A 25816-nucleotide genomic window follows, 5' to 3' on the forward strand; every position below is an offset into this window, starting at 1 on the left:
AGAAGACCGTTAGGGAAGAGAGGAGCGGAGCAACGGCTGCAGCTTTAAACTTCCATCGCCTCGTCATCTCCAGCGATGAACCGCTGTGAAAGTGTTCCACTTTGAATGCTTAGCAGGTTAGCGTGTTGAAAGAGACATGCCGGTCAGAAGAGAGAGAGAGAGGGACACGTTGGAACGGAAAGGTAGAAAAGGAGGGAAGGCAGGAATAAGCAGTGGTGGAAAAAGTACTCAAATGTTTTGCTTTAGTAAAAAGTACCAATACTGCAATATAGAAATGCTCTGTTACAAGTAAAAGTCCAGAATTAAAAGTTTACTTGAGTAAAAGTACAAAAAGTATTGGCATCAAAATATACTTTAAGTACCAAAAGTAAAAGTACTAAAATATTTGAAAGTAGCAGATCTGCAAGCTCACAACGCGTCGCGGTGCGACACGTTGTGAGCTTGTAGATCGGCTATTTTCAAATAGCCTATAGGTATAAAATAGGGCAAAAGTGGTTTATGTATGTTTTATAATATCATAATTTATATCTGTAAAATAGTAACTAGTAACTAGTTTTCAAATAATTGTAGTGGAGTAAAAGTACAATATTTGCCTCTGAGATGTAGTGGAGTAGAAGTAAAAGTATTGGAAATTGGAATTGCTCAAGTAAAGTACAAACACTTTTTACTTAAGTACAGTACTTAAGTAAATGTACTTAGTGACTTTCCACCACTGGGAATAAGTAAAGTAACATAGTGTAAAGCACAAAGGAAACTTAAAGGTAGGGTAAGTGATTTACTTTGGGTAAAATAAGTGTTAAATAGCTCTATATTCTGATAGTACTCATTGCTATAGATAACTTGTTCAGTAAAAGGAGTCTCCATGTCTCTCCAGCTCTTTATTAAACAGAACATGCATTTTCAGTGCTCTCTCCTGATTGGCTTAAATTGTGTCACCTACCTGAAAATGTACTATATTCTGTTTACTAAAGAGCTGGAGAGGCCCCTGTGACCGAACAAACGCTCTGTAGCAATGATTACTATCAGAATATAGTACTTTAACCTTTATAACCAAAAAAAAAGATTACAAAAAAATATCATTTACCCTACCTTTAACAATAACCATCCTGTTATAACAAGGCATGTCGAAAAGCTAAGTCACTCGGTGTACTTTTGTTATGCTTGGTCACTAGTGAAACTTGGCATACTGTAACTATATAACTTTAACCAGTGGACTGCACACTCACTTGGGAAGCGTTGAGTTTCTTCTCACACTGTAGCCTTTCATGCTCCATATCAGTCAACTTGAACCGCAGGTCTGTCACTTCCTGGTATAAGCCCTGAGGAGGAAAAAAAAGACCCCCTTACTCTTTAGCCACTTAAACCCCATTAACTTCATTGTACGTCAATAGAGAAAATAGAAAAAAGCTTACAACCTGTTGACCTTGTAGATTTGCTATTTTTTGCCAAAAAAAATCACCAAATTGGACGCTTTTTGCAACTATTACTGCAACTACAGAATATGGACGCTAGAGTTCATAGTATATTAAGCAACTTTGTCAGAGCAATTTTCACTGGGGAATTCTGCAGTGTGTGGGGGAGAGGGTATTATCATTTTATGACAATAAACAAACAATACAAATTGGGCAATACAATGACAATACAGCATAGCTTTGATTCCTATTGGAATCAATGTTGACGCACTAGTAGCCAGCTGAGCCACCAGAGTATTATTATTATTATCATCATCATCGTCATCACCACCACCGAGGTAGCATTCCTGTCGAAGACACCACATAATACTTTCAGATAAAAGTCCCCCTGGAGAGACGGAGCAGCCCACTCCACACATGGACACAATTCACAGACAAGGAGGAAACGTCACGGTCAATTAGCGCACAGCTGCCTTTACCCCAATCAGCGATACTGTAGGAGAGAGCTGCAGCTTGGAGCAATTACAAGTACACAGAGAGAATTTGTGAAAGATGTGTCGTCAGTGAAGAGAGTCAGTCTCACGTTCGTCTCTAGACAAATAACGCAAACCACAGTGCATCAACAATGCTGACACGGGGAATAAATGTAATGTTCTGAGCCCGGCCTTGATTTGTAGCTATTGGTATGGGAAAAGGAGACGGAAAGGAGTAGGGGAGTAAATATAATGCAGTTTGGCTCCGGCGTCTAGTCCCCATGGGTAATAAGAGTCTGAAACCTACTCCACACAATATCCTCCAAATTTATGTCCAAGCTGGTGAAGGGTGCATGGAAAATATAACTCTCACAGTTCTCTCTCTTAGCCCCCTCAGAGGGGAGAGGAGAAGGGAGAGTTTATAGGAGGAAACAGCTGCTGGAGCAAGGGGGGTGGGGGAGGGGGGGTGGTAGTGGGTGTTTTGGTCCCTTATATGACAGTTCACCCAGAACCACAGAAGTCGAGTCCGACAGACCCCTGGCCAGATTCACCATCTTTAAACAATGACTGGGGTGGCTGCCAAGACTCGGGATCATGCATATCAAAGCGAAGGTACAGCAGCCACTGCAACGTCCAAACGTTCTGGAAAATATTCAGACGTTTCCATGTGAGGAGGTGTGCGTGTGTGTGTATACTTCTTAAAATGTGTGTCTACCTCGACCTCCTTGTGATCTCTCTCCACAGAGGAGAGCTTCAGTTTCAGACTGGACACCTCTGTCATCAGTTCCAGTTTGTGAGTTTCCAGCGTGGTCCTGTTCAGCAGCTCCTATGAAACAAGACACGGCACACTTGGTCAAGGCGCACAATGGTGTCGTGTGTATAGGCCACATTTCTTGAGATTAGGTGGAAGGGCAGATGGATTGTGTCGTTTTATACTTAAATCCGATAAATTGTATTTGTAAAGCACCATTCACACATAATGTAGTTTGAGTTCAAGGTGCTTTATAAGGTTGAGAAGACAGAGGTCGACACAGTAAAAACAGCCGTTTACAGCCACTTCTCAGCCAAAACTACTAATAGCATCAGCTGGAGCGCACGTTTGCATGTGTGTGTGGGTGTGTGTGGATACTGTGTGTATTCTTAGTAAAACGGAGCTGGGTTACTGTACTTCGACCGCTCTTTTTCCGTCAACTCTACACCATGTCTTTGACCCAAAAAAGCCGATCTACAAGCTCACAACACAGCTTGTAGATCTACTATTTTTGCGGAATGTTCCTCCCAGAATAGGCATACAAGTGGTTTAAAAGGGGGTAAAGGGACACATTCAGTTCAGCAATAGGAGAAGTGAGGCATTAATGTATAGGAGTACAGTAGCTGCTTCAAAGCTACAGTATACAGCAGATTACATTACTCAATACAACTACAATATCAGAGAACAAATACCAGAGAGAACAAATAAACAGGAGCATCTGCTTTCAATGGAAAACCTGTGATATCCTGCTGAAGGGCCTCACCTGCTGGAGCAGATCCTCGGTGACACTTAACTTCTCCCGGTGTTCTTCCAGGCACATGTCCAAGTCCCGGATCTTTTCCCCTTGCACCTCAACCTGGTCGCTTAGAACACTAACCTGGAAGATAGTACGGCTTAATTAATATTTTGTCACTCAACCAAAAAAGGTATTTTCTTTCAGTTGAAAATCCATCATTTTTGATGAGCGACACAGTATAAATTAGCCATAATACCCACACCAGAAAAATAACTATGGAGTTTCAAACGCAAGCACAGTACAAAGCCTTTTACATGAACACCATTTTTCACTCAATTGCTCTAAGGTCATTAACGTGTGAGGTAGGTCCGCTCACTCACAAACACACCTGGAGAACAAGACACTCCTTGTCACTTTCGAGCCGGGAGAGACGGTCCTGATAGACTGCTTCAGTGCTCGCTGAACCGTGTCCATTCGTCTGAAATGACAACCAAGACTGGCCTCGTCAGAGGGCACAGCTTTATCTCATTGGTTTGCTATGGCATTTGCGTACATTCAACCTTTATTTATTTTCTCAGGAATACATTGAGGGCAGAGCCAAGATTACAGAAAGAAATACAACTCGGCCGATAATGGTTAAAAAAATGCATTTCCGGCTTTCGGCCAAAAGGGTTTTAACGCCGAAAAAATATCACCGAAAGACACCGAAACATTTCAGCCGATAATGGTTAAAAAATGCAACGGCGAAAAAAAAAATCACTGAATAAGTGAATAAGTCACAGAGTAAGTGAAAGCAGGTAAGAAGAGAAGTATGCAAAGGGTCAACAGTACTCTCACATGCAATCGATTTGGCATTTGAATCAAAAGCAAACTACTCTCTCACATTTCAGACATGGAACGCGAGGGCCGTGAGGAGGGTAAGAAAAATACAGACTGAATCAACTTTTGCTCCCGAGGATGGAAACGTCTTCCAGCATGGCTCCTACAGAAAGTCCCATCACTCGCAACGCACGTCATAACAATGCTCTTATAATAAACAGAGTCGAGGTATCAGTAACGGGTCAGTATGAGAACAAGAGGCAAAGCAGATCACATCACCATTGGGTCTCAAAGCAAAGGACAATAGGATGATAGGGAAGGGGGGGGGCTCTAAAATTAACAGAGAAACATTCAGACTACAGAGCAAAAAAAGAGTCAATTTCATTACACTCTCAGAATGACATCTTTGAATACCTGGAGTTACCATGACTGAATCATCGACAAACCATTTTATAGGTCAACAGTATCGTCAACATTTTTTTTTACTGCACATCAACACTGCACACACACACAGTACAAAAGTGCAGTGGTGCTCAAACTTTTTCATGTCAAGGACCCCCAACATTATACGTATTTGGCCACAGACCCCCATCTCAAAATATTTCGTTCCAGGGACGCCCAGGAGCAAAGATTTGAGTTACAAATGTTCGCTTTAAAAAGAGATTTGCACACATTTTCACGATAAAAAGAAAATAGCCGATCTACAAGCTCATAGCGCGGCACTCGGTGCCGCGCTATGAGCTTGTATATCTGCTATTTTTGAATAGCCAAAGTATAAAATATGGATAAAAGGGGTTAAAATGATTGTGACACTTTATTAACCCATTAAGACCTGGTCACTTTAGATTTCTTTGGGCTATTTTTGAAAAATCGTGAAAATTATTTTTTTATATTTTTTTCCGAAAAATTGTTTGGATTTAGATTTTTTTTAGACACTGCCTCAGGTCTTAATGGGTTAACAAATTTCGCTGGGGAGCCCCTGGCACCCCCCCACAAGGACCCCTGGGGGTCCCCGGACCCCACTTTGAGAACCAATGCAATAGTGCACACACTGCTCAGAGTGACCGCCCTCCCCGCTCCTCCTCTCTCACCATTCGTCCCTGCAGCCACTCCGCCAGACCCTCCGCCGTGGAGTCGGGGATCTGACAGCGCAGGTTGTCGCGCTCCTCGCCGTCCATCAGCTCCAGAGCCGCCCGGAGGTCCTCGAGGAGGTGCAGCGCCCGCAGGCTCCCGAGGAACGGGGAGGAGGGCGACTGGCAGTGAAACAGCCCGTTGGAGTAGTCCATGGCCTTGGAGCCTGAGGGCATTCAGAAGAGATACAGTATGTGTGTGTGTGTGTGTGTGTGGGACAGATACGGAAGGGTTAACCCATTAACTCATTCTGTGCCAAAAGACGTCAAAGACGTCACGTGGCCTGACGCCCTGAGCGCCAAGACGTCATGAAAAGACGTCATGAAAAGACGTCATGAAAAAAAAAAAAAAAAAAAAAAAAAACATATATATATATATATATATATATATATATATATTTTTTTTTTTTGAAGAACATGTTCAGAACCCAAGATATGATGATTTGAAGATTTGCTGCTCCATCCACTCCTTGTTTAACCTATAACTTAAAAAGGCTGTATCTCGCTTCCTAAGCACTTTTTTTTTTACAATGAATTTTGGCTGTGGCACTCAGAGCCAAAATTCCAAAAATGAGCATGGCATTGAATGAGTTAAGACCTAGCCTCGCGTGGCCAGACTATATCACTGCGTGGATATGAGTCTGGTGCTTCTATGAGGTTTTTTTTTTCCCCCCAAGGGGGCGGGATCAAAAGAATGGCTCGGCACGCAATTGGTTAGACACTACAACCAACTACCAATTACAGTCCCCCATATTTGAATACTGGGCCCCGATTGGTCACCCCAGACTTCGGGAGCAGGAAATGGATTCACAAGGGAGCGGTGCCAGACCCAATTTTTTTTTATTTTATGCACTGGCAGATTCGTCTGGTCCCAGGCTAATTAAGACCTGAGGCCGATTCTACAAATGCCTTCTAAATCAGTGGTTTTCAAACTTTTTCATAATTCAAAATTATTCACAATTTTTTCAAAAATGTGAGCTTGTATATCTGCTATTTTTGAATAGCCAACGCTAAAATGACACGGATGCTTTCCCAGTTTTAAATGGGCTAATAGAAACATATTATGAATAATACGTTACACACAAACGTACTCTTTTTATATATTTGTATACGTTATGCACACACTGCTTTCATGCTTGCTTGAAGGCAGGATATGACCATTCCTGGAAACATACTGGCAGCTTCGGTCAAGAAAGCTAAAACATCAATTACAAGTACAAAAAACATATAGTGACAATCAAAGTTTCCTAATCTCTCTGAACCAGCCTTAGAAGTGAACACTTGTTTACTGAACCTCTGTGCATGGCTGTAAAACCCACTGTGTAGCTGTAATCTCCCCGAGACTCCTAGACACCAGCTGTCTGACAGCTTAAATGTCAGCCCTCGTATGAAGATGTCCAACAATAATGAAGAGAGGAGCTAGATAAATATCTAAATGCGGCAAGGCAGTGCATGGAGGGAGTCGGGCTTAATGGGAGGAGGGGGGGGGGGGTGTGTGTCATGTGATCAAGGGGATGTCATGTGATCAGCCATCTCTTCCCCATTAGGAAAGGTCAAATGCTATAATTACACACATCAGCGGAAAAGTGAGGACAATCAAAACAAACGGTCTGGTCGGCTCGTCTGCAAAGCATGGAGTCAGACCCAAACGTTCCCTAAATGTGTACATTTGTGTGTGTGTGTGTGTGTGTGTGTGTGTGTGTGTGTGTGTGTGTGTGTGTGTGTGTGTGTGTGTGTGTGTGTGTGTGTGTGTGTGTGTGTGTGTGTGTGTGTGTGTGTGTGTGTGTGTGTGTGTGTGTGTGTGTGTGATATTCCAAAATCCCATACCCAGAGCTTGAATAATCATTAGTTTCCTACACTGCTGGGACAATGGAAAACTCACTTTATTTCTCATAGCAGAGGAATGCTCTCTCAGCGTGTCAGCACCATTTGAGCACAAGTATTATTCCATAATGCTGCAGTGCATCTTCAAGAGAACCGCATTAACTACTTAAGCCCCATTTTAAAAAATAGCACAAATAGCAGCTCACAACGCGTCTCTACCCATTGTGAGCCTTGTAGATTTATTTTCCAAAATCTTTGACATTTTGACAAAACCTCAAAATAGGGAGGGCAGGTTGAAAGTGGTGTGAAGGACAAATTGTTTACAATCTGCCGGACTTATCATTGCCTCCTTCTAATGCAACGCTTTCCAGATGTGACTCACTAAACCCCACGGTATGCTGTGTCCACTTAAAACATGCTATAGGCTGGATTTGATGCCAACGCGTGCACTATGGTTACCTGCTATGATGCCATCCATTTGTTCCAAGGCAGCTGCCAACATTTCGCTGGCGTCAGACATCATCTTCTCAACGGATCTGAAAGAATAAAAAGTAGTTGAGTGAACAGCAGAGGAGAGGGAAAGCAGAAGACCCGAATAATATTATTCTCATTTATAAATGACGTAATAGGAATACAATCTTCACTTCTGTGCATCATGCATAATAATCAAACAAAATTGAGTAAAACTCCCAGTGAGACATCAATGCACCTCCATGCTGTTCATAATCAGCTGTAATTAAAATCCACGGCGAGCACCGTAATAAAAATTACTTTGCTCCATCCGTTTCATTATAAGTGGGCTTTGATCAAAAGGTTTGTAGGGTCCACAAAACAGCACGGTACCCTTATAAGATGTTTTTAAATGCCGTTCCTCCAACCGAAAGCCCTCAACTCAACAACCCAAAGTAAACAAAATCATCAGCCCCATTTCAGGCTTTTCATAAAATGTCTACAGAAAGACCACAGAAGCAAGCTTTGTAGAGGTTATAAGTGATGCCCCATTACCGGGCTATTCCTAGAGGAAATCTAGGTCAGTGCTTCACAATCTACCATCTTCTTCCTTCAGCTGAGTGATTCTCCACCTTTTTTATTTTATTTCAAGGACTCCCCGTTTGATATACACGGACCCCCATTTGATACGTTTAGGTTTTTTTTATATTCGGGACCCCAGTCTACACTGTAAAAAAATCCTTAGTGTTTATTTAACTCTGAAGAGTGTACAAATGTGCATTTGGTCACTCTCTGAGTTACAGACCTGTAAGGGTACATTTGGACCCTTTGTGACCCCAACCCAATCCTGACATTGGGAGACTGGCTCACTTAACAGTCTTGTATAAATAAGTATACCATACGCTATTTAATATAATACATGTACAAAAGGGCAGATGATAATTGTGTTTTTGCTGGTAATCACATTAATGTGCAGGGCTCAAATTTCTTGCCTTTTTTTCCTTTTTCTAAATAAATAAATACATCTACCATGGGGTTTGTGAGTCAGTCAAAGAGAGCAGTAATTTGAGAGAGAGGTATAGCCTAATTTCTACAACTGCAGCTCCAGCCCAGGGCTTGTTTTTCCGGAGGCCATGCGGCCCAGTCAAAGGGGTGGAGTGGAGGGTGGGCTCCTATCTGCAATAATGGCACCATTCTTTCTCCCAGGGGTCTGAGGACTTGTAGCCCTGGCATGCTTGGAATCTCAAACTTCCATAACAAACCTGAACAACAGTGGCAATGAGCTGAGCTATCTCTCGCTTGACGGCTGAATTCAAACAGAAATCACATGCTTCTCATTTAGATTCAGGCATACCTAAATTGACCACACATCACTTAGTTATCACCTCAAATAAGATCTGGTTTTAACCCATTAAGACCTGGGACGCGTCTGTGTCACTTTTTGACTTGAGCTAAAAAGCATTATTTTACACTTTGGCTATTCAAAAATAGCAGACCTACAAGCTTGTAGCGCGGCACCGAGTGCCGCGCTACGAGCTTGTAGATCTGCTATTTTTGAGAAATCGTGAAAATATGTGCAATTCTTTGAATATATATTGTTTAAAGCAAACTTTTTTAACTCAAATCTTTGCATCTGGGGGTCCCTGGAACAAAATATTTTGAGATGGGGGTCGGCAGCCAAACACATCATTTTGAGGGTCCTTGACATGAAAACGTTTGAGCACCACTGATATAGAAACATCGTTTTTTTTCAGAATACTGTAATACAAGACATTTTGTAGAATCGGCTTCAGGTCTTAATAGGTTCAAAAAACAAACTGTCATGAGATAGAGTTTAAATTAAGGGCCTTGCTTGGTCTACAGGAGAAAAAAAACTAAAACAAAGAAATCTCTTTAGTAGCTAACAACACACACAGACTCTAGTTGTCCAGGTCTCATGGTATGTGGGGCAGGGACTTGGGGGTGAAATGCGTATTCTGGGGGGGGGGGCGGTCGCCGAAAATAGAGACAATCTTCAAGCTCACACCGCGTCGCATTGCGAGCTTGTAGATCGCCCCTTTTTCGGAAAAGAGATTTGATGTAGAGGGGGAAAAGAGCAGACCAAGTACAGCGCCAACCCCGATCAACTAAGTATTATTCTAGAGGGTAATACTACAAAAAAAGTATTAAAGGGATAGTTCACCCCCAAAAATACTTTTTTTCTATTGATTAGTCAACCGATGGAGACTTGAATACCGGCAGCAGTTCCGGTAGGAGACACAAAGAGTCTGGCTTAGGAATGCGACAAAAATAAAAAAATATCCATGAATTCAAGTCTCCATGGGGTGACTAATCAATAGGAAAAAAAGTATTTTTTTGGTTGAACTATTCCTTTAAGTCTATAACTAAACCACTGGCCTCCATCTCAGCGGGAGGGGGGTCTCTTGACAACACAAGGGGCTTTGAGTGCTCTGTTGCCCCATTTCAATTGCAGACCCATAGAGTAACACTGGATACGGCTTCCACCAAAACATAGTCACACTTACATTTCCATGTAATTGGCACTACCCTATAAACCTGCCATTATCGGAGCCAACCATGAATCGCATCCAAAGTTATGTATCTATGCGCACATGAAACAATCCCTCCATTATAGAGCCCACCACCACTACACACAGCACTAAATGGAAATTATGCCCTTTAAAAAAATAACACAACAAAACTATTGTTCAATGAACATTCCAGAAAATAGCCTATCTATGACGCTTGAACATAAAGACACTTTGCTTTGGCATTTATGTTTAGCAGCTGGCACACAGATTTAGGGTGGAGCAGGGCCACAGGGACCTTAAGAGACATTTTCTTTCAAAAAGGTATTTCCTTAGTAGGACGGCGAGCTATCCTTACACCAGGGTAGGGGCTGTATTTGGTCAGCTGCCTGTCTCAGACTGTGGGAGAAACCCACTCAATAAAAGCAACAGATTAGTTTTTTAAAAGCAGTGGTTGTTAAAGTGGGGTTCGGGGACCCCCAGTGGTACCAGGGGGTCCCCAGCAAAAGTAGTTAATCATCATAATTTTAACCACTTTAACCATATTTTATATTTTGGCTATTCAAAAATAACAGATATACAAGCTCATAGCGCGGCACCGAGTGCCGCGCTATGAGCTATGAGCCCCCGGGGGGTCGGGGGTACGCAGCCAAATACATATCATTTTGGGGGTCCTTGACATGAAAAAGTTTGAGAACCACTGTTTTAAATAACCTAAATGCATTCATTCTCTTCCCATGTCAATACTACTGTTAATATTAGTCATTACCACTACTTAACTGTTATTGTTATTAGAGTAGCTAACCAGGTGCAGATTTGTTCCAGGGACGAAAGTTTCAGCCGATCATAATGCGTAAAACTCTTTCTTCACGTGTTGACTTGTCCCTTTGCCCCCATCATGTGATTCATGTTTTTTATTAAGGTTTCGAGGCCAATAGGCTCGAAGCCTTATTACATCTGTAAGAGTTCATGATCTTCCGCCGGTTTTGCCAGTTCTGGCCTAACCGCGTGGTCACTTTTTATGAAATTCGGCAATATGGTAGAGGGCTATGCCAAACGGCGAAAACCCGAAACTCACAAACATTGGCCAAAGGGTGGCGCTGTAGCACTCAATTGAAAATGCCAACTTTGAACAGGTACAGCTCATGCCCTGTTTCACCTACAGCCATGAAACTTTGATACACACATGCGTCTCCTCATGCCTAACAACTTTCACTGTTTGACTTTTGACCTCTGACCTTTAGATCTCCCACCATTTCGAATTCTATGAAAAGCAGTAAAAAGCAGTAAAAAGCCTACTCCTCCTGGGATTTATGAGCAATCTGTACGAAACTGTATACACATGAACTTTGGACCAATTCCGACAGACGTAACCAAGCGGATTTTCCATAAGTGAAAACGTTAAGCTTTTATAAGCCAATGAAAATTGCAGCTTTTTTTAAATTATTCATCTGCCCCTAACACATACATGCAGACTCACATTTGTTTGACACTTTGCAATATTGTAGAGGGTCCTTCCAAGTATCACTGAAACCAATCTTACTCCAATTGGTCAAAGGGGGGCGCTATAGCAATTTTTTGAAAATGCAAACTTTAAACAGGCAAAAGTCATGCCTCGTTTGGCCGACAGCCGTTAAACCTGCTTACACATGTGCCTTGACTCATGAGGAACACATGTATCACTTTGACCAGTAAGCTCTGCCCTTAGATTGTCTGCAATTTTGAGCAGTTTGAAAAACATTTAAATCCAGGATTTCTGAGCAATTTGCATGAAACTGTGTCAAATACATGTTTGAGGCCCTTTTTCACAGGTTCAGGTGTGTTGGTTCAATAGCTTGATCGCTTAATCATCTGCCTTGAAACCATAGGGTAGCCGGTTCGAATCCCACCTCAGGTAGACTTAATTATAATTGCATTGCACACAACATGACTATATCAATGAATACATGTGCAATTGTTAAAGATGACGAGAAATGCATACTTGAAAGTAGTTATTTTCAATGTATGACGTACTTCATTCGCGCTTTTGTTTTGTTTTGTTGGATTCTCCCTTTTCACTGTCTAAGGCTGTGTATTGGATAGCTCCACCAGTAGAGTGTGAGTCTCATGTGCCGAAGGTCCCTGGTTCGAATCCCACTTATTACAGTTCACATTTAAATTGCATTGTACAAAACATGACCCTGTTAATTCAGACAAGTGCAATGTTTAGACAATAACACGAAATGCTTTTGAGAGTAGTTTTTTTTTATGTATGACATACTTTCTTGTGAAAATAGCCGATCTACAATCTCACACCTTTTTAGATAGCAACGCGTTGTGAGCTTGTAGATCGACTATTTTCCACTAGTTTCCATTCCGAAATATATTGAGCAGTTTGAAAAACATTTAAACCAAGGATTTCTGAGCAATTTGCGTGAAAGTGTGTCATGTGTGTGAACTCCCTTTTCACTAGTACAGGTCTGTTGGCCCAATGGCTTAATCATCTGCCTTGAAACCACAGGGTTCCTGGTTCGAATCCCACGTCATGTAGAATTCATTATAATTGCATTGCACACAACATGACTGTATCAATGAATGCATGTGCAATTGTTAACCAGTAAACTCCGCCCTTAGATTGTCTGCAATTTTGAGCAGTTTGAAAAACATTTAAATCCAGTATTTCTGAGCAATTTGCGTGAAAGTGTGTCATGTGTGTGAACTCCCTTTTCATCAGTTCGGGTCTGTTGGCCCAATGGCTTAATCATCTGCCTTGATACCAGAGCGTCGCCGGTTCAAATCTCACCTCATGCAGACCTCAACTCAATTGCATTACACACAACATGACTGTATCAATGAATAAACATGCAATTGTTAAATGAAACGCTTATTGAGAGTAGTTGTTTTCAATGTATGATGTACTTCATTCCCTCTTTTGTTTTGTTTTGTTTTGTTGGATTCTCCCTTCTCACTGACCAAGGCTGTGGATTGAATAGCTTGATCAATACAGTGTTAGTCTCATGTGCCAAAGGTCCACGGCTCAAACCCCACTTGTCACAGTTTACATTTAAATTGCATTATGCAAAACATGACCCTGTTAATTCAGACATGTGCACTTTTCTCTCTCTCTCTCTCTCTCTCTCTCTCTCTCTCTCTCTCTCTCTCTCTCTCTCTCTCTCTCTCTCTCTCTCTCTCTCTCTCTCTCTCTCTCTCTCTCTCTCTCTCTCTCTCTCTCTCTCTCTCTCTCTCTCTCTCTCTCTCTCTCTCTCTCTCTCTCTCTCTCTCTCTCTCTCTCTCTCTCTCTCTCTCTCTCTCTCTCTCTCTCTCTCTCTCTCTCTCTCTCTCTCTGCCTGTCTGCCACTCTGTCACTGTCTGTCTGCCACTCTGTCACTGTCTGTCTGTCTGTCTGTCTGCCAGTCTGCCAGTCTGCCAGTCTGCCACTCTGTCACTCTGTCACAGTCTGTCTGTCTGCCTGTCTGCCACTCTGTCACTGTCTGTCTGTCTGTCTGCCAGTCTGCCACTCTGTCACTGTCTGTCTGTCTGTCTGCCAGTCTGCCACTCTGTCACAGTCTGTCTGTCTGTCTGCCAGTCTGCCACTCTGTCACTGTCTGTCTGTCTGCCAGTCTGCCACAGTCTGTCTGTCTGCCAGTCTGCCAGTCTGCCACTCTGTCACTGTCTGTCTGTCTGTCTGCCAGTCTGCCACTCTGCCACTCTGTCACAGTCTGTCTGTTTGTTTGTCTGCCACTCTGTCACAGTTTGCCAGTCTGCCAGTCTGTCACAGTCTGCCACTCTGTCACTGTCTGTCTGTCTGTCTGCCAGTCTGCCAGTCTGCCACAGTCTGTCTGTCTGCCAGTCTGCCAGTCTGCCACAGTCTGTCACAGTCTGCCAGTCTGCCAGTCTGCCACTCTGTCACAGTCTGCCACTCTGCCAGTCTGCCAGTCTGCCACTCTGTCAAAGTCTGCCAGTCTGCCAGTCTGCCAGTCTGCCACTCTGTCAAAGTCTGCCAGTCTGCCAGTCTGCCACTCTTGTCACAGTCTGCCAGTCTGCCATTATTCTCGAAACCGCTAATTGCTGCTTGCAGCTATATTTTCTATTTTATTTGACCTTTATTTATACAGGTGAGTCCCATTGAGACACAAGATCCCTTTCACAAGGGAGCCCTGTTCAGGGTAGCAGCAGTATAAAGTTACATTAAGCAGTGGAGGATAATAAGTCTCATGTGAGTTTTCCCATTTCATAAGATAAAATCTTAATAGTCATCATGTGATCGGGTATTCGTCGTAAATGCAATTTGCAATGTGCCAAATTGTTCTCTTCCATTCAAACGCTAATGAAATCAGAGGGGCAATACAAATTATAAAAAATGGTATTAGACATTTTTAAATACAGGAATTGTGTTATTGTTTTCTTTCAAACTCACAAAACCAGACCTTGCACAAGTAGAAGGCTGGTCTGACTAAAGACGTTCCCAACTTAATTTACCATCAATGACAGACTTGTATCCTCTAACCACCGTTTGCATTGAAATGCCTACAGAATGCTAGTTAATGCTTAATGTAGAATAGAGCTGGGTGACTTCAAATCAATATCAAAATATTTCTAACTTTTGTGAACAATGAATGAACTATTATTTTATACACTTTTTACTTCTTACACTTTTGGCCGGGGGGCAGGCTTCGCCACCATTACATTACACACGATGTCACGGCGTTGACTGCGGGGGGAGGGAACTACTTTCAACAACTACTTTCGCCTACGCACTTCACCGGGTATGGTGTAGTAGTTATAATATATCTAGAGGGCGGACGGCCCCGCCCCCACCTATTCATTTCCTTTTTTTATCCCACGATTTTGCAACCCCATTTTTTTCCCCCTGTGGTGCCAATTGTCTAAGTAATCCTGGGCGCTATTCTCCCTCTGCCAGCCTAGGGAGAGCCCAGAGCTGAGCTGAGCTCATGCCTCCTTCAATGCATGAGAGCTAACAAGCCTTCTTATCACCCGACGGGGGGGGGGGGGGGACGTCCCCAGTTGGACGTAGCGCATGGAAGGAACACGTTATTCCAACCAGTTCCTTTCCCCTCCCATCAGGCGCCCCGGCTGACCAGGGGGAGGCAGTATAGAGACCAGGATTACTGCATGTTTTTGTGAGGGTACCTACTAGTGATGAGCGGGCAGACCCGTAACCCGCGGGACCCACGGGTCAACCCGCGGCGCAGGTGGGTCGAGTCAGGATTTCAGAGGCAATTATGCGGGCTGCGGGTGAGCGGGTCAGCCGCTCTCACACGCAGAAAAAAATAAGAATCACATGCTCTTGTTTTGTCTTTATTCCTAATAAGAATAATAACAATAAAACAGTTTGAATACACTTGGGGTGTATACTTGAAGATTATTTTCCTTCATGATTTTACCGATTATTCTTTTTACCGCGGGTCGCGGGGCGGGTTGAGCCATAGATTTATATATGGGTTCGCGGGGCGGGTTGGGTTCCGTGGCGGGGCGGGTCATGAAAAAACCCGCCCCGCACATCACTACCTTAGGGGACACGGGGAGAACATGCAAACTGTCAGATGGGGGAGGGGTGGTCTCTGTAAACTGTGTTGTTTGGGCCATTCATCAATCAAATAAGACGGCTTATCAGACAACGTCACACTGATAAGTAGCAGTATGTATGCGGCTATGCTCACAGTTTAAACAGAGCGTTCTGTTTAACCGTTCTGTCCGGGTTTCTGTCCGGGCAACTACTGAGCAACATCTGACACTATGGCCACTAGGTTCTACATGTTGGTTGCGATACATTTTCGGTTAATTGCCCAGCCCTGGTGTAGGATAGGAGCAGTGGTGTAAAGTAAGTACATTTACTCAAGTACTGTACTTAAGTACAATTTTGAAGTATTTTTTACTTTACTGGAATAATTCCAGTTTTCAGTACTTTCACTTCTACTCCACTACATCTCAGAGGCAAATATTGTACTTTTACTCCACTACAATTATTTGAAAACTTGAGTTACTAGTTACTTTGCAGATATGAATTATTACATTATAAAACATACATTAACCACTTTAGCCCTATTTTATACATAGGCTATTTGAAAATAGCAGATCTACAAGCTCTCAACGCGTCGCATCGCAACGCGTTGTGAGCTTGTAGATCTGCTATTTTCAAACATTACAGTACATTTACTTTTGGTACTTTAAGTATATTTTGATGACAACACCTTTGTACTTGTACTCAAGTAACATTCTGAACACAGGCCTTTTACTTGTAACAGAGTATTTTTTTATTGCGGTATTGCTACTTTTACTTAAGTAAAATACCCAAGTACTTTTTCCAGCACTGGATAGGAGGGAGTCCTACACAGACATTCCTGAGCAGGTTCTCTCTCTCTCACAAACCTCACAGTGGTACCAGGAACTGACATCTCCCTGACCTCTGTGACCCTATACTCCCTTCCTCTCCCTCCCTGCTTCAAATCCTACTAGAGGCACATTCATCAACACGTCATTCAGTCATTCAGATTGAAACATGTATGTTCATGTCGCTTATTCAGAATCTTGCACTTTGTCCGACGCTCTGAATAAGAGCGCCTGCTAAATGCCAACATTTTAATTGCAAATAACTTGTATGCCACAGGGTCAAAATGTATTCAATGCATGTGTGTGTGGAGTGAAATGGTAAATACACAGCTAGATACTTTTCTTTTTTTGCTTTAGAAACTAATGTGATTCAGTACTGTTCTGTCCAATATTTCAGTGGTTTGATTAGATTAGCAATATTCTACTGTAACTCAGGCAGCTAAGTAACGCAGAGGGAATAACCCCAAGTAATGAAAACACATTAAGAATACATCTTCTCATAAATAGCCTTGTCACGTCAAAACATAAAACGGTATGTGCAGTATGTCACTGAGAATACATAACCATGGCACATTTAATTCTCTGTTGGCAGAATACATATTTTTATACGGGCCAATTATATGAAAAAGAGAAACCGCCCCTGCACTCGAAAATAACACATTTTCAAGCTAACATGGTTAGTGTCATGTGACGAAACCTCTGCAGTGAGTTGGCCTAGGGTTGAAGTTTTCCTTGACCCCTAGCTGATGGAGGGGGGTGGGACACTTATTCGAAAAGAAAATAGGCCTGTGTTGCCTGAACACACACACACACACACACACACACACACACACACACACACACACACACACACACACACACACACACACACACACACACACACACACACACACACACACACACACACACACACACACACACACTCTTAATGACTCCAGTAGCCTTTAGGTCCAGCTGTGGTACAGATGTGCCTGGCAAAGTGCACCGGCCGACACACTTGTCTCTCATTCAAGAGATATATATGGCAGGGAGACAATACTGAGTACATCATACTCATTACTCAGATGTCTAGATTAAACATAATACCGTAGGCTGGCTATGAATATCCGACAACTGTCTCAGCTGGCTAATACGATATCAGTTTACACAAATACATAAATTAGAAGAACTAGACCATACCCGTAGGGGGATATGAGCACCCAAGCCCCGGTGAAGGGCGAAAGCACAGACCTTGCTGCTTGTTTCTCGCGCGAAACCTGGCAACGTCATCTCCCATTGTTTGACACATAATGGCTAATAAAAAGCTGAGATTTGATGAAATTGAGAAACGGACTTCGCAGTTAAGTTCAGATGGTAATGGTCAATGGCTGTGTGCAAAATCAGAGCAATTGCTCCAGCCACTGAGGAGAACCGGGCAGCTTCACCATGAGACCACTACAGTCAAATTATAGGAGGATAACAAGTTGAATCCAACTCCAGCAGGGGGCAGCAGGACTGGGGGCAAGAATGAGACTTTTGGAAATCAATTCCATCTGGAAACCGACCCAGCCTCTTACACACACGCAATGCTTTTGTTTACACTCCCCCACCCCCCCTGAAGGATGGCCAAGATGACGTTTTGTTCTTGGCTGGAGCCAGGTCAGGCTGCTCTGCATGAGTGAGACATCAGCCCTAGACTCAAACTAGTAGGCCATTCCCCACTGTGGTAGTGGTAGGCCCACTCAGATTCCAAACACAAACAACTCTTTGTTCTTTAAAGTCACATGGCAGTGAACTGGTTACTGATCCCAAGGTACTGCCGTTTTTTTCTTCCACGTGGCCCAACCAAATCATGGCCAAAAACACATAAGAGAGAGAGAGCTGGGGGTGGAGGGGGGGGGGCTTTATGATGAAAAAAGGACTGGAAGAATTGAGTAACGGGCAGCACATCTAGCCAGCAGAAAACGGTGAGATGGTCTGTTTGAGATCATAATATCATGGGAAAAGTGACAACGTGCACATTGCATCAGGCCCCGAAGAGAGAACCATTCGAGCATGGACTTTAAAACCAAGACTCTAAATCCTCATTTGCCACGGTAAAATGAAGCTACAGTATATCAGCATATGAGAAATACATAAGTTTGTCTAGAAGAATCAGTCGTGAAGAAGAAAGAAAATAGAGCTGAAGCAACCCCTTCCCCAGTCAAGAAGATGACCTTCTCTTGTCCTGTCAGGAAGCATTTCCTGGAAGATTCTTTGAAAAATGTCTTCCTTTTTAAGTCATTATGTGCCCATTTCCCTGCAGAGTACTCACACAGATCAGTCTGAATGCAATGACTGCTGAAAATTACAAAACATAATTTTCTTCCTTCCTTTCTTCATAGAAAGGAAAGGACTTTGAGTAACAAAATAAATCATTTCAGGAACAATGTGTGCTACTGATGTTGAAACAAACATATATGCACATTTGGCATGTCCAGGCACTAAGCCAGTGGTTCTCAACCTGTAGGGGGGGGGGGGGGGGCGCAGCCTGAAAAGATTGAAAACCACAAACCTATTGCAAAGGCAACCTAACAACAAATAATTGCCAGTGAGGGATACGGTGTCTGTGAAGCTTTTCCAGACGCGTGGTAGTAAATCAGGTCTTCTCTTGAGTGCATTTAAGATGTTTATTTATGATTGCAGGACGATAACAGCCAAAACAAAGGCGAGTGTTTAACGGATAACTAAACAACTAACTGTGATAAGAAAACAAACCGAAAATAACTCAAAAACAAACTGAAAACAAACGAAAACACGCACGGTTGGAAAAACTGTATGGCCTCCCTCTGTGATTCCCAATCCCTAATGCTGTGCACCTGTGACACCCCCAAATAGGCTGTACCCCAAAATTGGCCGAGTCCCCGCCTATGCCCATGTCAATTCAGTAGTATCACAGCACCTTCACAATACAAATATTAAACCACATCAAATTGGCTGCAACACCTATCACATAACTTAAATAACTCCATGCAAAAGCAGCTCAGCATTAGCCTCGTTCCCAGCCTTACTCATCTGCGAAGAGAAAAGCCTGGTCATGACCTAAAGCAGAGAGTGTCTATAGGGGCGGGACTTACGTCGTACGCATTTCCCCCGAAAACGACCAATCAAAACACTCGTTTCATTCACAGAAAATGTAAACAGATTTGTGAAGCGTCAACGTCATTTCCTTGGGCGATACTTCCGCCAAATTCCGGTGCTTCCGTTTAGACACTCGACAGGCTAGGTCTTGCCCAGTGTGCCTCAGCATCACAATACAAAATACACCATGAGTGTTTATGGAATGTAACCATCAGACACAATAGGCCTCCAAGAGAGTAGAGTTCAAGTGAACACTTGGCTTCACAAAAAAGTAAAAGTCTGCCCAGTACAACTTAAGCCATTAAGACCAGGAAAGCATCTGTGTCATTTTAGATGTCGTTGGCTATTCAGCTTGTAGATCTGCTATTTTTGAAAAATCGTGAAAATGTGTGCAAATCTTTGAATGCATAAATGTTCGTCTTTAAAGCGAACATGTTTTACTCAAATCTTTGCTTCTGGAGGGGATGGGGGGGGGCTGGAACAACATATTTTGAGACGGGGGCCCGTGGCCAAATACGTATCATTTTGGGTGGTCCTTGACATGAAAAAAGTTTGAAAACCACTGATATTATAGCAACATACGATTTTTTTTTAACTGTTCGCTTTAAATATATATATATATATATGTATATATATTCAAAGATTTGCACAAATTTGAGATTTTTCACACAAATAGCAGATCTACAAGCTCATAGCCACACTATGAGATTGTAGATCTGCTATTTTTTGAATAGCCAAAGAAATCTAAAATTACACAAATGCTTTCCCGGTCTTGATGGGTCTGTGCTGAATTATTGTACTGTAGGTGGAGTCTGCTGTCAGTACAAACCAGGTCCTATCAATGGACTTTGCCCCTGTTGGCTCCTATTTGCCTGAAACAAACACCCAACAAAGAATATGTGTTTCCAGAGACACACATTTTGAGGGTTTTCTTTGGTAAAAAATAATTAATTAATTAAATAAAACTAAGTAAAATGCATAATTCTTACCTACTTATAACGTAGGCCTTCAAAACCAGTCAGCAACATCAACGGGTGTAAAAGTGGCTTTACTACAATAATGTTCTATCAAGTCAAGTTCAACTGTGTGCAGTCAGATACTTTGAGGTATTTTAACTTTTCTGGAGTACTTCCAGTTTTCAGTACTTTTACTTCTACTCCACTACATCTCAGAGGCCAATATTATACTTTTACTCCACAACAAATTACAATTATTTGAAAACTTTAGTTACTTTGTAGATTCAAAAGATTGTTATACATTGTATGCATTTGAAACTTGTGAAACGGGACATTCTGCATAATGGAGTACTTTCTACTTTTGGTACTTTAACTTGCATGACTTACATTTTTTATACCAAATTACTTTTGTACTTTTACTCAAGTACATTTTTAATTCTGGACTTCTACTTGTCTACATTGTCTACATACATTCTACATTGCAGTATTGATACTTTTACTTAAGTAAAACATGTGAGTACTTTTTCCACCACTGTCTGAGATTGATTTTCATTTCTCGTGTGGAATGCTGCCAGGTCAGACAATGCCTCCGCAGGGAGGGCTTTCCTGACAGCCTGACTAGAACAGAGTTTACCCAAACAAAGCCTGCAGCCGGTTATGATGACAATGAAACAGTTGACATTAAGTTCTGTTTAATGTCGGGCTTTAACAGAAGCATTTCACAGAATCACAGTAGCCTAGCCCACAACCTTAGGCTATGTTTTTTCTTCTCCTTCTTCTAAACCACTCGGTTATGCAGTCAGTCGTTTAAAGGGAATTTAAGAATGAACCAAATGAAAACTCTAAACTTAATTAAAGTATCAATGTAGAAATACTCCGTTAAGAGTAAACGTCCGGAATTCAAAATTTACTAAGTAGTAAAAGTACAAAAGTATTGGTATCAAAATGTACTTAAAAGTACCAAAAGTAGAAAGTTTATGCAGAAGGACAAGTTTTCAAATATATAAATTGTATACAATTCTTTTGAAAATTAAATACATTTCAAATTGTAATGGAGTAAAAGTATAATATTTGCCTCTGAGATGAAGTGTAGCAGAGGTAGTACAGAAAATTGGAAATCCTCCAGCAAAGTAAAAGTACCTCAAAATTAAGTACAGGCTACTTGAGTAAATGTACTTATTTACTTTGCACCACTGAGTAGCAGTGATCACAAACTATAAAGAGAAAACTTAGTGAAATATCGGTAAAAAAAATAAATAAATAAAAACTTACAGTTTCTTCAAACAAAGCAGGTAAAGGAGTGGACTGATCGCAGCCTTCAGCAGTAGTAGTGTGTATAGTTCCGTGCTGGCTCTAGTCTGGCTCTACCTTCATCACAGACACACTGCACCTTTCCATTGACTCTCATATATAGTGAACTCTCTGTTCTGTTCCTTCTCTCTACTTCACTGGAGTTAGTTAGTCCTACTGGGATTGTTTAGCGTTCGACTTCAGAACTTGCAGGGTTGCCAGATCCACTATGAAAACAAGCCTTCCCCAAAATAAGCGACCTCCTTCGCCCTTTAAAAGCCACACATGTCCCTAGTCTCCCTACTACTAGTAGTAATAGTAGTGCCCAGATGGTTTTAGTGCCCAGTTGTCCAAGTGCCCACCTCTCCAGGTGCCCACATGTATCTAGTGCCCAGATGTCTCCACCCCTAAGTGCCCACTCGTCCAGGTGCCCACATGTCCCTATAGTGCCCGGTTGTCCCTAGTGCCCAGTTGGCCAGGTGTCCACTTGTCCCTAGTGCCCAGTTGACCAGGTGCCCACATGTCCCTAGTGTCCACGTGTCCCTAGTGTCCACATGTCCCTAGTGCCCAGATGGTTTTGGTGCCCACTGCCCAGTTATTCCTAGTGCCCAGATGGTTTTGGTGCCCACCTGGCCGGTTACCCTTTATAATTATACATTGGCTATTTATAAATTAGCCGATCTACAAGCTCACAACGTGTCACGATGTGACACGTTCATGTTGTGAGCTTGTAGATCTGCTATTTTCAACAACAACAAAAAACTTAGAGAAAATTAGGAAAACGTGGAATATTTGTTAAACATTTTAACAACACACATCTTTTACGGGGGTACCTGGCTTTAATTGATTGAATACTTTATTTAGAAGTTTACAGAGAAAAAAGCACATGGAAGTAGGCTACAGTTCAATTACTAAATCAGATTGAAAAAGACCAGAAAAGCCGCAATGGCTTGTTTCAAATGGCATGAAATATTTTCAGATGGGGGTCTGCAGACAAATACATATTAATTTGGGGGTCAGGCAGATAGGCCCAAATAAGTAACCACACTTTAGAAACAAGCCCAAAAAAACACAACCCGCAACAACCAACGACCAGTTCAACCCAGATTTGTCTCAACAAAGGGATTGGGAATGAACTCTTTCTCATGCTATTCATCAAAAAAATGTCACTCTTCATAACAGGTACCTGTAAGCTGTCTTACTAAATAAAGTAGGCTACATCAATCAATCAATCAAAACCAATATTTACAAGCGACTTTACAGAAGAACAAGCCCAAAGTTGCTTATAATAAGCGGACATGGCAACACAAATTCAGAAGCTCTTCGTAATACTTCGTCGTACTACGGTGTCGCGCGCCGAAACCTATGCGATCTACAAACTCGCAACGCCGTCGCGTCGCAACGGTCGCTCAATGCTGGTGAGCTTGGAGATCGGCTATTTTAGGGCGGAACACTGCGCATGCACCAAGGACAGCCAATCACGAATCACACAGGTCCTCCAAGGCTCATTTGCTAGTGATTTGTAGGAGTCATTAAACCGCTGTGCAATTAACTTTTGTTGTCCTTTTAAACAGTGGTGGAAAAGTACTCAAATGTTTTACTTGAGTAAAAGTATCAATAGTGTAGAAATACTCTGTTACTTAAGCAAAAAATACTAAAAAGTACAAAAGTATTGGTATTAAAATATACTTGTTTAAAAGTAAAAGTACTCATTATGCAGAATGTCCCATTTCACAAGTTTTCAAATGTATAAACATCTTTTTAAAATAGCAGATCTACAAGCTCACAATGCCTCACATCGTGACACATTGTGAGCTTTTAGATGGGCTATTTTCAAATGGCTGAAATGTAGTGGTTAATGTATGTTTTGTAATAATAATCAAAATCTACAAAGTCACTAGTAACTAGTTTTCAAATAATTATAGTGGAGTAAAATAATAATATGTGTCTATAGATGTAGTGGAGTAGAAGTAATAAAAGTATTGAACATTGGAAATACTCCAATAAAGTAAAAAATACCTAAAAATTGTACATGTAGCAGGCTACTTAGTTACTTTCCACCACTGGTAATACCATGCTTCGTTGCAGTGGTCTGTGGGTGGTCGCTAGAATGGGGCTAGAATTAAATGTGCCAGTGAACACAATTGATAATTGAAAGACAGATTGTATAAAGTTAATTCATTACTTTAAAGACTTAAAGGGGAAATCCACCCATTTTCAATATTTAACTATGTCAATAATATAGCATAAAGGAGTTGTGTGGAAATAAGAAAAAAGTTCCCCCCTTTCTGTGTTGCCTTGAACTGGAGGATTGATTGTGGGTTTAACATTGCAAATTACAACATGATGACTCATCATGTTGTAATTTGCAATGTTAAACCCAAAATCAATCCTCCAGTTCAAGGCAACACAGAAAGGGGGGAACTTTTTTCTTATTTCCACACAACTCCTTTATGCTATATTATTGACATAGTTAAATATTGAAAATGGGTGGATTTCCCCTTTAATAGCCTACTTGCTATTTTCGGTGGAAACTCTGCTTTCCATTGGGGGGAAAAATAGAATTCCCATGCAGCCGCAGTGTCATTGCTTTTCCACTTAAAATTGCAGCTTAATAGCTACATTTATGCCTGTACAAATTAAAGGTCAGTTACTCAGTTTATTTGAACGGTTTGCCTTAAACAGCTGGGTTCCCAATCCCCAACATGTTTGACCAATTCGTCTTCAACTTGACCATGGTCCCAGTCAGCTCACAGTTCATTCTGATCATGCAACAGCAAAGGAATCTAGGACAAAGTCTCAAATATAGCTGATGCCATTAGTTTGGAGAGAGTATCTGGCTATTGTAGCCTATTGCTTAAGCTTACCAGTTTTATTTGAGCAGTTATAAATTCAATTCAAACCACTTATAAAAGGCACTTGGTTGGTTCCCTTCATCAATACAAGAGCTACATCTGGCCTTCTTCTGGACTGTTGCACTACATCAGGGCAGGGTCTTCAACGTTTTCAGGCCAAGGACCCCTTGGCTGAGAGCAAGATAAAGCAGGGACCCCCATTATATATTGTATAAAATATTTTTTTTTTCATATATTTCATACGCAGCTTCACAGCACTGTCATGTTTGATTCATGTTGATGTGTATTTCCAGACATTTAACCATGCACTTAAAAAATACTTAGTAGGACCTATACCTGACCTTTCACTCTGTACTTAGCCTGCTCTTTTTCCCCCCTATACTAAACCACTTTGCCGAAAATAGCAGATCTACAAGCGCACAACGCCTCGCAGCGCTAGGCGTTGTGTGCTTGTAGATCTGCTATTTTTGGCTAAAGTTCTCCTCAGAATAGGGCTGCTTGGTTGAAGTGGTTAATGTAAAAATCACACAAAGATTTGGCGGACCCCCTGTAGTAACTCTGAGGACCCCCTAGGAGTCCCGGACCCCTGCACTACATCAATGAATGTGAATGGATGTCTGAATGTCTGACACAATAAATATTTTATTATGAAATGTTCAGAGACATCTACTGGGTTTAAGGTAGTGCATCCAATACCAACATCGTTTCCTACTTGAACAATTATAGTCTATGATGGCGTGTATGAAGTATGGTAGCCTATAATCAAAGTTGAGAATTATAAAACTGCATTCTCAGATGTATACAACACTGAAAATGTGAAGATCTTTTTATTCACTTTGTATAACTAACACCACCAAATCCTGTAAATTCATCTGTGCATATTGATTGATTGATTGATTGAATACTTCATTAACAGTTTATTTAATAGCAAAATAACAAACAAGGGGCAATAGATTTGGTTAACCACAGCATGTGATCACATTAAGGGTCTGCAATAATAATGCCAGTATTGGGAATATTTGCAATCACTGTACTATATTACACCCCAAATGCCAAACAATGCTCCCATTTTGCAAGCTATATTCAGCCTTAACATTCAATATTAAAATAAAATGATCCAACTGTAATTCCAAATCGTGTAGTGCAATTGCTACTGCAGCTGG

At 41.7% G+C, this 25816-nt stretch overlaps 1 protein-coding gene across 2 annotated transcripts in view; it reads right to left on the bottom strand.

The window, feature by feature from the left end:
• The window catches only part of LOC311039915 (liprin-beta-1-like), a 47346-nt gene extending 25416 nt beyond the window's left edge, over positions 1-21930 (bottom strand). For both annotated transcript variants that reach the window (XM_084049930.1, XM_084049929.1), the window contains exons 1-7: positions 21781-21930; positions 7605-7681; positions 5283-5488; positions 3761-3850; positions 3400-3513; positions 2601-2711; positions 1227-1319 (exon numbers count right to left, since the gene is read on the bottom strand). In XM_084049930.1, the coding sequence (XP_083906056.1) occupies positions 1227-1319; positions 2601-2711; positions 3400-3513; positions 3761-3850; positions 5283-5488; positions 7605-7668 (678 nt within the window). In that variant the 5' untranslated portion in view covers positions 7669-7681; positions 21781-21930. The remainder of the gene's footprint in view (positions 1-1226; positions 1320-2600; positions 2712-3399; positions 3514-3760; positions 3851-5282; positions 5489-7604; positions 7682-21780) is intronic.
• Between the last annotated feature and the right edge of the window lie 3886 nt (positions 21931-25816).

The sequence above is a fragment of the Gymnoscopelus microlampas genome (assembly GCF_963454915.1).
Source record: "Gymnoscopelus microlampas genome assembly, chromosome: 23".
Lineage (NCBI taxonomy): Eukaryota > Metazoa > Chordata > Actinopteri > Myctophiformes > Myctophidae > Gymnoscopelus > Gymnoscopelus microlampas.